General features: G+C 33.2%; 1 protein-coding gene across 2 annotated transcripts; it reads right to left on the reverse strand.

Moving 5' to 3' along the window:
* Positions 1–256: 256 nt before the first annotated feature.
* Positions 257–3,918, reverse strand: LOC107893650 (uncharacterized). Of its 2 annotated transcripts, none has more exons than XM_016818701.2 (7): positions 3,388–3,918; positions 2,976–3,030; positions 1,969–2,016; positions 1,567–1,658; positions 1,081–1,162; positions 686–769; positions 257–555 (listed from the first exon to the last, which is right to left on the reverse strand). In XM_016818701.2, exons 1-7 carry the CDS (start codon positions 3,705–3,707, stop codon positions 433–435), a joined length of 804 nt encoding a protein of 267 aa, XP_016674190.1. In that variant the 5' UTR covers positions 3,708–3,918; the 3' UTR covers positions 257–432. The 2 variants fall into 2 exon arrangements, with proteins under 2 accessions (XP_016674190.1, XP_016674189.1); XM_016818700.2 differs by having other exon boundaries at positions 1,969–2,043; positions 3,388–3,916.
* Between the last annotated feature and the right edge of the window lie 8,773 nt (positions 3,919–12,691).

A 12,691-nucleotide genomic window follows, 5' to 3' on the forward strand; every position in this document is an offset into this window, starting at 1 on the left:
ATTATTCACTATTTGTGCGAGTTGTTGTATGGTTGGCCATCTCACAACACATTTGTTAGGTGCATAATGTGACAAATACAAAAACAAAATTTACACGCACACACACAAAAAAAAACTATAATAGTGAAGAAAAACGAAAGAAAAATAGAGAATGATCATCAAATTTATTTAGTCATCTGTTCAATTTCTATGGATAACTAGTTTAGAGGATCGTGTTCGGCCTTAAAAACATTGCCAAAGAAAATCCCAAAAGAAGAAGACGCAATTTAGAAGTGATCATTGATTTGGAAATGTACCGTACGAAATATAAGAGAATGTACAGCAACCGGTATGTATGGACCTATGTTACTCTTGATTATTGTTTTTTGACGAAAACATATCTGTATCCAACATTTACATCCAAATCTAAGTAACATAGGTAGAAATGAATGTCTAAGGATCAGTAGTGGGGAAGAGATATTGACGCCATTCTTCAGGTGTGCCATTTCTCTTCCTCAACATCCTCATTGCTGAGCTTGTTAAGGGTATGGCAAGTATGTCATAATCCTTTGGGGCCTGAAACCAACCGAATCAAAGATAAACTTAAATCGTCATCATCAACGTAAAGTACATGTACGAAACTTATGTCCTGGACATATATTTGTATCCAATATTCAGGCTCAAATCCAAATAATAATAAAAATACCTTAGGGACCTTAATCAGCTTCATATTTGCTTCCACCAGAGTTTTCTGACCTTTCTTTGAATTGCATTTGGCACAAGCGGTGACCTGGAACCAGGGAGACAAGGAAATGAAAGAAACTATCAACATTGTGAATTAAGGGTGGTTAGAACCATGAAATCTTAAAACTCTCTTTTGATACAGTCCAAGTGGCATAGAGGAGAAGATATGTTGCTCAGATTCTTTGTTTTACCCGTATCCAATGCACATGCAGACATGGTAATGAGAACATGAAAGTTTTAGGGAAAAAAAAAATCAAACAAACCCATAGCCGTGTTTGACAAGCACACCCGAATTCAAGTAACACAGACAGACAAGAAGAATAACTGGAGTACTCTAGAAATACCGAGTCAACTTACCAGATTTTCCCATTTCCATTCCCCTCCTCTTGCAACTGGCAGAACATGATCTATGGTCAAGTCATCACGAGCTGAACAATACCTTTTTCACAAAAACCAAAAACCTCTTTGTAAGATCCTTTGAAGGCCAACACATAATCGCTATTCAACTGAATTCTAATAAAAATAGCATATCATGCTCCGTTACTCTTCCTTTTTGTTTGAAATATCTGCATCCGACATATATCTGGATATAGGTTTTAAGATATACCCTTCTAAGAATTCTTTAAAAGATATTGAAAATATGCTGCATCAGACATATATCCATATCCAACATTTACACCTGAGCCCAAGTAAGAGATTTCAGGTACAAGTACTTAGTTTACAGGACAAACTGTGATATAAAAGAAGATTGTATGATTGTATCGTGTCCTATCCTATTTATTTACATCATTAGGTTGACTTATGAACACTTTACGACAAAATGAAAATTGTGAACGAACTTACTGACAAGTGAAATTGTCCCTAAATAGAACATTTTTGCGGCTAAGATTGGATCTGATTCTTCTTCTCTTAACAACTTGCAATAGATGGGGAACCTGGGAGAGGAATATTGAGGTTACAAAAGAAAAAGCATTAAACAAATAGGTTTGTAAGTAGAGTAACAAGAACTATGTTGCTTTGGTTCTTTGCTTTCTTGGAGTATTCGTGTTGGACATCCAAGTAAAACACAGATAAAAACATAGTATAAAAATAGACTTTTAAAGATATTTCAAATATATGAAAAAAGTTCAAAAAATAAAATTAGAACACATTTGAGTTGGACACGAATGTCCGACACTAGTATGTAACTCCCAAGTGACATAAAACAAGGAATGCAAAAGAAAAATTGAAAGACAGATTTCATACCCTTAACACCGCTGGTATGTATAAGCATCCACTTGGGGAATTTACAGTCTGATCATAATATTCTAGAACATCAGCCTGGATTAAAAAAAGAAAAGCGGCAGCAATGCAAAGGAACTTAAATGTTGGTAACAATGTAAGGTCTCATCTGAGCCAACGCATACATCAAAGAGACAAAACAAGATGATCAAAAGGTATTACTTCATAAGTGATTGATCAAGAAACTGGTAAGAAGGTAAAATTACCTATATTACTTAGACTCGGATGTATGCAGGATATGGATGTGTTTGAAATGTGTTTTTTTTTCTATGTTTTTCATATATTTGCAATAGATTAATCCAAACACATTTTAGGTTCATACATATTTTTTTTTTAATTTTTAAAAAAATATTTATATTATTTTAATTTAATATTTAATAATTATTTTAATTTATTAAAAATTTTATATAGTCATCTTAACATTATTTTAATGTTTACATTAAAGTAGTATTATATATTTAGTATAGGTTTATATTAAGTTATAAATTACATAATTTATAAAGATAACATAATATAAATTATTGTAAATTTAAAACTGGTTGGGTTGGGTGGAGCTCGAACCTTAAATGTTTAAACCCGAACCCAACTCATATTTTAAACAGACCTAATATTTTTATCCAAACTCTCTCAAATTTCAGACAGATTTTTAGACCTAGACGTATAATCCAACTTTTGAACAAATCTAGCTATAACACTTCGATAAATCTCTGAATACATAAAACCGCTAAAGATTTTAAATAATATAAGAATTATCTAAAATCTAAATTAACCTGACACCATACATTTCAAAACACTAGTGCTCCCATACAACGACATGGTAAAAAGAAGGACTCCATAATTAAGGATTATGGTTAAAATTTTGGATAATTTTCAGTTTTCTAGATTTGATTTTTCCTCAACCTTGGTAAACAACTTCGGAAGTTGCATTCATATATCTAAAATCGAAGGTGAGAAATCCACACTTATCCAACCTTTTCCATGAACTCCAAACATATAGCTCGCCTCCAGCACACAACATTGACTGGCCTGGCATTGAGTGACACTAGTCAGATCTTATCCAAATTTATCAAGAAAAGGAGAATTCATATTTCGCATTGAAAAAAAATAAAAGAAAAAGAAAAAAATGCTGATAATGATGATTAGAGAAAAATTGAATATTGTCAAATAAGAAAACGAGTACATGGTTTGGTTATGGTTCATAATATTGAAAGAATCAAACAAGAATATCGTATTGTATTTGTATTGCAAACATACATATCCAGTTGAGATACCCATAGTTCAAATGATTCTAAACAAACACCCAATTGAAATAACAAAAGAAAGCATAAAAATAAAACAAGGAAAGATGGGTAAATTAAGAAGTTTTTCATATATATATTTGACCTGTAAGAGATATCCAAAACAAGACCTCTGAAAGAAGCCAAATCATCAGTCTCAAACTCACTATCATAGTCCTCTTCATCAGAAGTTCCTTCATCATTCACATTCAGACTTGCCTTTGCATAAAATTTGCTGCCTTTCTTCATACTAGAAGAAGAAAAGTAGAGCCTCCCAGTAGTACTTTTATGAACTCGAAGGGATTTTAGCTTACCAGAAGCACCAAAAACATTGCTAATAAGATTGTAATGAAAAGGGTCTTTGGGTTCCACACCATCCCCCTGAAAGAGCAGCTTCAAACGCCCTTGTGGTGTGAATTGAGTCATTAATTCAACCCAAGATTTCGTTTTAGCTCTCGACGAAATCTGCTTTATGGTAAGTTTAATGTAGTTGCTTTTGGTGGTGTTTCAGTATTGCGAATTACAAAGAGAGAAAAGAAAGCAAGGAACCGTGTTTGTTTCTTGGAAGAAAGAAAAGGCTGATTTTCATGGAAACAAACCGTTGCCACAAAAATAATTCGGCATGTGCTCCCGCTTCGCAGCCAATATCTTCTTCATAATCAGTTTAAATGACAATTTTACCCTCTTTTCCTTCCATTTCATTCCATTTCATTATATGCAGAAGAAATAAATATAAAAAGTATATGTCAACTTTCATTTTACCCGATTTTATTATATTATCAAATCAATTTTATTTTACAAGAATAATTATATTAATTTAATATAAAAATAAATAAATAAATTTATTTATTTAAATATGTATAATTAAATAAAATCAAAATTTTATATATACATATTAATTATAATACAAATTATATATATATAATTACACCAAATAAATATTTATATATCAAATTGTATATTAAAATGAAGTTAATGTATAAATTTAATATTAATCCTATGTAGAATAAGTAAATAAAACTTGAAATTTCAAGAAGCAAGTGTATGACAGTTATCATGTTTTAAATTGAAACTCAATTTTTTGCACTGTCTGGGGGTTGACTAGATGACAATGGATTCTGCCATTCGCAGAGTTGTTTTCCTAATCTTTTGGGACTGTTGTTTTCCTGTTCTTCATCAAATTGGATTATTGATGAAGATGAGATAAGGGACTTCATTTCAGCGCACTTTATAACTTTTTCTTTTTTGAATTATCACACAAGTATGGATAATTGAGCGGAGGAATGCATCGAATGTGTGATATCTATGGATATGAATGAATGATTCAAACAAGAAATTTTAGAAGAGGAAATCGATGCAACTATTTTCAATCTGGGTGCAATGCGGCCCTTGGCCTGGATGGGTACTCTCGACATTTTTCTTTTTATCATACTTTCTGAGAAGAGATCAAGGTAAAGCATTTCTTGGTACTAGCAAACTACCGAGGAGGGTTAACTCCACCAACATTATTGTATTTCCTAAAACTCCTTGAGCAAAGGGTATTAACCAATTCTTCCTGATAGGTTGGTGCAATTTTGCTTACAAAATAACAACAAATATCATGTGAAATCATATTAAAATCTTTTTGAAAGTTATAATTTCCCTAGCTCAGGCTGTTGGATTAAATTCCTCAATTATGGGCACATATGTATAATGTATAATGCTATTATAAAGTGTGATGTAAAATTAAGTGACCAATTATGTCATAAGTATCATAGGTATTAAAGTGTTATAGAAATAATATGTAAATACCATAAGTTGTATTTATAATTTGATGATGAGCTAAATTATAAATACCCAAAAATGATTTAACAATTAGTTATTTAAAGAGGTAGTGGTCCCAAAAAAATAGGGTTATTTTGTATATCCCATCAGAGAGTTATACAAAAAGAGAAAAATTATTTTCTCGGAAGATAAAAAATCGTAAAATGTAAAAATTTTGAAGAATCGATGGGTTCAGGTACGTTTTCGCATCTAGTTTTGTTCTTAATTTATTCTTGATGATTTTACATGACAAATCTTGATTTAATAAAGTTTTATATTAAATATTGGTTTTACGATTTTAACAAGTGATATTCGAGTCTCGTCATGTCGAATCATTGGATTTGATTAAATTTTTTTTGAAATAATTAATTCATGAAATTTCATGGGTTTATATTAATTTTTTTAAATCTTTATTATCTTGGATTTATATTTAAAGTTTTAGGATTTGAAAAAAAAATATAATATTAGTTGACCGAATCATCACGTGGAATTCAAGAATTTAGTTTGAAATTCATTCTTGATTGGGTCCTGTGTTTCAATTTCTATTTGCAAATCTAGTGTTTCAATTTCTACTAAAAAAATCCTATATGGCATTTAGTTAATAAAAAATAAAAATAAAAATAAAAGAAGTTGACAGTATACAAATCGATTCATATATATAATATATATTAAATATATAATATATAATATATGCATGTTATGACTGACTCAATGTATGAGATACCTACTTAGTTCATATATATGTTTCGATTATTTATACGTATATAATATATGCATCTTTTGATGGGTTGAATTTATATTGTTTTAGAAAATTATATAAATATAAAAATATTTATATACGATTATTTTTTAATTTGATTGAAAGATAAAATTAAGAAAAATATTTTAAAACAAATAAATTTAGATTTTTACTTTGGGTTTGGGTTTGAGTTTTAATTAAAGATGTCTAATATTTTAAGTAGATTAGTTGAAACAAAGTGATATTTTTTGCGTAGATTAGTTTATTTAAAATATCAAGATGATTTTATATTTTTTGTGATTTATGTGTTTATTAATTGACCCAAAGGTAAGTTAATATTTGACAGAATTTTAACATCTGTGGTGATAAATGTGTGACAATTATAAGGTATTTTATGTGAATAATAAGTTAGTCTAAAGATTAATTAATTGTTTGACATAATTTATTGTCAATGTTTGATTGCTACAACAAGAGTATCGCTTACTGTTAATAGTACTGTCCAAAGACTTAATATTAATGTTGTGTTTGATATCTTGAGATGGGATTAGCCATTATCTTGAATTTATTGTTTACTTATGAATATGATGTGAGCTTGTTTTTATTTATTTTGTTTTATATTCAGTTAGTTCATCTTCTGTTGCCACAATATTTGCTAATATAAATTCTATACCCATGCTTAATGAGACTAATTTTAAGGAATGGAAAAGACACTTATAGTGCTTGGCTGTATAGACATAGACCTTGCACTAAGGGAAGAACAACCTTACTTCTCATTGTGAAAAGCACCCCTGATATTAAAAGAGATTTTGAGAGGTGAGATCATTTAAATCGCATGAGTCTAATGATTATAAAATACAAACATTCTAGAAACCTTTAAGGGCACAGAATCTGAAAAGATTACTTAGGCCAAGGGTTTCCTTGACAAAATTGAGAAACTTTTTGCTAAAAATGATAAGGTTGAGATGACATCACTTCTGACTTTTTTGATGTCTATGAAGTATAAGGGTTAAGGAAACGTGAGGAAGTACATTATGGAAATGTTCTATAACACCCCAAAAATTAGGACTAGAAATTTCGAGGGTATTTTAAGAATTTTAGCTTATATGTAATTGGAATTTCGTAAGGTTGGTAATTGATAATGTTTTCGACAATGGCTATTAGGAAATTAAGTCAAATTTTGAAATGAGTTTTCAATACCTTTAATTTTGAAAATAGGACTGATTTGTAAAAGATTCAAAATTAAGAGTTTTTATGAAGAAATTTACCTAGAATTTTAAATTCAACCTAAAAACCCCATTGTCTAAATTGATTTCACGATGGTTTATTCCCCATAGTTGTTCTTACCATCCCTTCTACTCTCCCAACACTCCCAATTGTTTTTTTACTTCCAAATCCTAATCCCTTTTGATTTCAAACATCCTTTGAACCATAAATCTCAATTAGAACCAAGAAAAACACCAAGAAATCTCACTAATCTCATCATCTTTTTCACGAGTGAGTTTTCTCGAGTTTGCATCAAAGCTCGTATTTCTTTCATTGAAGGTAACCATTCGTCATTCTAATAGTTTTAAATGATATCTATTCTCTTAAATTGAATTCTTAGCCCTTAAAATGCAAGTTTAAAAAAAAGTCAAAAATTTGGTTGTTAATGGTGGATTTCAGGATTGTGGATTAAAATGTGGTTTCAATGTAACACCCCCAAACTGTACCCGTCGTTGAAACAGGGTTTAGGAGTATTACCAAAATATTCAGAACATTTTTCCATTAATCTACGTAATTTACTATTCATTTACTGAGATAATCCATAACGTCCCTTGATTGGGCCCTCGAGGTCCAATACGAGCTTTAGAATCAATTCGGGACTTAATCAAGACATTTAAGAATTTTTCGAGAAATTTTAAAATTTTTCCAAGGTGTAGAGCTCACACGCCCGTGTTGGAGGCCGTGTTCGACCCCGTGTAACTCTATGACTTACACACACGGCCATGCCACACGCCCATGTGGTTAATTAATTTAATTTAAAATTAGGTGCAGGTTTCACACAGCCAAGACACACGCCGGTGTTCTAGGTTGTGTGGCACACATGGCTGAGACACACGCCCGTGTCTCTGCTCATGTGCCCAATTCTGAGCATTCTGTTTCTCAAAATTAAGGTGCAGGGGACACACGGCCTAACCACATGCCCATGTTACTATGCCGTGTGTCACATACGGTCTAGACACACGCCCATGTGGAAAAAATGAAGCCATTTCTAGCTTCATTTCTCACCCAAAATTTCACCCAAGACCTGCACTTGAAACACATATCCAAAACCAACCAATTCAAGCATTCAAATTGGGCAATCATCATCATTCAACAAGGCATACCATTACATACATAGGTGTTTATAAACTTACCTTGGATTAACTTAGGCAATAGCAACCTTTGATAACATATTCATAACATAACACATGTGTATATGTATAACATAATAATCTACTTAGTAATACCAAAATGAACCATTACTAGCCATTCCAATGGATAGGTTACAAAATAACATTTCAAGCCACTATTGGCCAAGTTATCTTATACATGCCATTATACCAAAATAATTTTACTAACTATACCCAAAATGACTAGTTGATAGTGTGACGATGCTCTAACGATCTCCAACCCTCATGAGCTTCTGAGTACTACAAAATAGGAGAAAAATAAATGGAGTAAGCATTACATGCTTAGTAAGTTTGTATAACGGAAACTAAACTTACCAATCTTGCTTATTAAATCTAGGCATACAATGTTATGTTTCCATCCATTTGGCTAAATTGCCTAATCACATACATTCAATCAAACATGTTAGTCACCAAAACCTTCATATCAAACAAGTAACATAGATGAGCTCATCAAGCAATATTCCTTCAAGTCATTATCATTTCATCTCAAGATTTTCATGCCATGTCTAGAGTTATATGTCCGTTGACTCATTGAATTCTGATGGATGCTCAAGTAGTACACTTGAAGTGTACGATTCAATAATCCATCAATTCCTTATTCAAGGGTTCCCCTTAGGGAACTTAACCAAGAAACACTCTCTCGAGCCACATATCGTATAACATGATTATCAGTCCAGGCTAAATCCTTTACATAAAGTAAGTTCAGAGGAGCTCGATTAGGATTACCAGTCTAGGGTAAACCCTAATCATAACATATGCTCGAGAGGTATTATATAGGAATTACCCATCCGGACTAAATCCTTTATATAACAAGGTCAATGGGATTACTCGTCTGAGCTAAATCCCGTCTACAACAAATGCAGTACTTTATTAATTTCGGGAAAGCGCATAAAATCATCAGAATTCAACATTCAATTGGGACTTAACCTCTTTATCACCATTTCAAACATGTATCAAATTTTCCGTCATAGTATACAAGTAAAGCACATCAATGTAAATCACATTACATACAAACACAACCTTGAATTAACAAAATTACATGCTCGATTAAGTTATACGAACTTACCTCGACACTTGTTCGGGAAAAAGGTCTACTAATCTGAAACCTTTTCTTTTCCCCGATCTAACCTCGAATTAGTGTTGTCCGGATCTATATAAAGAATTTAACTATCAATTTCACACATTTCATATTTAAATGGACTCAATTTACATCCTAGGTAAAATTACCATTTTGCCCCTAACTTTTCCACAAATTCTGATTGTCCCTAAGCCTGGAAAATGAAACTTGTGCAAATTACTCCTTATTCCAAGCCTAACCAAAGCCCTATTACAAACTTTCCAGCTGTATTCATAAAATTTCAGAATTTTTCATCAAATTTTACAACTTTTCATTTTAGTCCCTAAATTATGTTTTCATAAAAAATCACTTCGTAAAAGTTGTTTATCTATCAATAATCTTTCATTTTCTACCATAAATTTCTAATTTCCAGCATATATATCCATGACCCATTTTCATACCTTGGTAACTTTTCAAATTAATCCATCAAATAGAGAGATTATGTAACACCCCAAACCCGGCCTAGAAGTTATGGCCGAATCTGTGATGTCACATTGGAGTGTTTTTCGAAACAATAATTGATGAAAAATATGTTCTTGATAAATTCTTCTTTAGATTCATGAAAAAAAATTAGGAGGCCTTGTTCATTGTGAAAACTCAAGTTGTTTAGGTAAAATATTATTTAGACCAGTTTATTACTAACTTTAAAACCGTATTTGTTATAAAAGCTTTTAAAACGTGTTGTGTGAGTGTGATGTTTTCAGAAAACATTTTTTTATATTTTCACGGAAATCAGTGTCTTATTACTAATAGGTGTAATATAAAAATAGGATAATTAAATCTCCCAAATTAAGTAAAAATTAAATCGGCCTTATTACATAATAAAAACCCAATATAAAAATCTTTATTATATATAAAAAAATAACTAGGTTGAGTGGCCACCTCTGAGTCCTTTGTCGCCTTGATCCGTCTAAGCTTGGGGATCTCCTGCACAGATGACAGATGGGTGAGGTTACGAAAACTCAGTGTGTGAAAACCCAAAATAACAAACAATCAGAGTAATGCAAACTAGGCCTAAGTCCTTTTTATTTCGGTTAGGAGCATTAACCTCTTTTCAGTAACAGTAACAGTCTGGGCCTTAGCCCATTTCAGTGATGAAAGCAGTTTGGGCCTTAGCCCATATCAGTACAGTATGCAGACAAAGAATCCTACCCAGTCCATCCGCTACACACCAACTCTGCACCAGCCCTACACACCATATGGGGATAAAATCGACCCATCCAGCCCTATACACCAAAACGTACCGTATTCGGTAATAAATAGTATTTGCACTGCCAGTAATAGGCTTATAGCCTTACAGTACACTTCCTCCAAAACATATATCCCACCCTATGTAATGCAACATAATATCATAGGTGCATGCAGAAATGTCATGCTCAAAAACAGTCATACATAATACAGGGGTATTTCAGTCAATTTACCTCACAGAGGTATATAGGGGTCATTTCATTAGTATAGGGTTTAAGTATACTTACCGACCTAACAGTAAGTCCACAGTCAACTTAGGCGACCCGAGCGATCTTAATAGTCAAACAGTGATAATGGGCCTTCAGCCCATATTGCGGCCCACGTGGGCCCACAGTCTCATATGGCCCACTTAGCCCAGAAATGGCTTTAATCGTGTGGTTTACACAGGCTAGCCCACGATCTAAAACACTTTGTGTGATTTCTTCGAGTGGGCCTGCAAGCCTATTGGGCCTACATAACTCGGTTCGACCCAAAATGGCCCAATATTGTTTCGGCTCATGAAGTCGCTCATGGCCATCTTATCAATAACACGGCCTCGTTTTACCACTTGGCTTGCCACATGGGCAGTCGCTTGCCCGTGTGGTGTTGAAAATGCACTCTTCGATTTTGTGGCTTTTCAGCCTTTGCAGTTTCACATCCAAAGGCAGTGTTTCACACACCTGTTTGCAAAAAGTGCCAAAATCCCACGAGTGCCAAACATTTATTCATTCAAGATCGTTCCATTAGTCGCTTATCAATAGGGTAAAACACCCTCTTTTTCAATACATAACTTAACTAATATTAAAACTTTCCTTGACTTAAATGAGTGACCTAACCCACTTGAATCGCTAACAGGAGTTGATTTCCAAGACCCTTAGCAAAGCCTGCACAACCATCCATTTTGGTTACAACCACCACACATGTAATCCTCCTGAACCAAAGAATGACTTACCAGAATGTAGACTAAGAATGAAGGATAACAGTATTCAGCCTACCATAGTACACAGTACAATCGAGGCACGCGAAGCCACGGACACCCTCCTGACAGTAACCGATAGAGAAAAGAAGAGATTAGAGAGGAAGACTATTATAGTACATAAAAGAAAGAGACAGCACAGCCGTGAACCCACACATAGATGACAACTATAGCAAGATTTTGCTATAGCCAAGAATTTGACAACCCCCAAAAAAGAAACCCAATTACCTTAGTCAAAGTAGAAGAAGATTCGGCTACAAGAGAAAAGATATTCGACTAGCCAAGTAAGGGAACTAGCACAATTGAGAGGAGAGGAAGAGATGGAATAACCATAAATGCTGAAGCTATTCGGCTAAAAGGTAATGTTGAAGCCAGGGAGAGGAAGGAAAAAGGATATTCGGCCAAGGCAAAAATAGAGTGAAGGGAAAAGAAAGGATGAAAAGAAGTAAAGAAGCACTTACTCAAAATCAAAACAAAGGCTAGGGTAATAGGCCTATTTGACAAACTTGAAAGGGAAAAAGAAAGAATCGAAGCACACTACCGAAAGATGCAAGAAAAGAAAAAATAAGGCTTGGATTCAGAAACGAAAAGTGAAAAGCATCACAATTTGAAAAAACCCGAAATGTAATGACCACTTCTCACCCATAGCCGAATTCTTAAGAGTCAATGCCCTATTCGGCCAAAAATCCTCTTGTAACACCCTAAAAATCCCGAAATCCAAAAATCTCGAAATCTTGAATTTTTCTTTTTGTGCTTAATAATTCCGGTTTAGTGCTAATTACACTAAGCTAGGTCTTGGTCAAGGTTTGAGTTTGAATTAAGGGGTAGAAGAAATTATAAGTTAATTATTAAAGGAATCAGGGTTGGCAAGTAGTTGGGCTTTTAAATAAAGATAGGGGAAAATAGCAGCAAAGAGCCTAGTATAGGAGTGGCTAAGTGACGCCACTTAGAGTGTAGGGAGGTGGCGTTAATAGTTAGCAAGGAGTTCCAAGGTTCGAATCCTAGCTTAGTGTTTTTAGTAGCTTAATTTTGACTTTCCAGAAGGATGGAATTGGCGTGAAAGTGGACTTTAAGGGAAGTGTTCAGGAGAGAAAATTAAGGAAAGGATCAAGGGGT

Source organism: Gossypium hirsutum, chromosome A13, assembly GCF_007990345.1.
Source record: "Gossypium hirsutum isolate 1008001.06 chromosome A13, Gossypium_hirsutum_v2.1, whole genome shotgun sequence".
NCBI classification, from domain to species: Eukaryota; Viridiplantae; Streptophyta; class Magnoliopsida; order Malvales; family Malvaceae; genus Gossypium; species Gossypium hirsutum.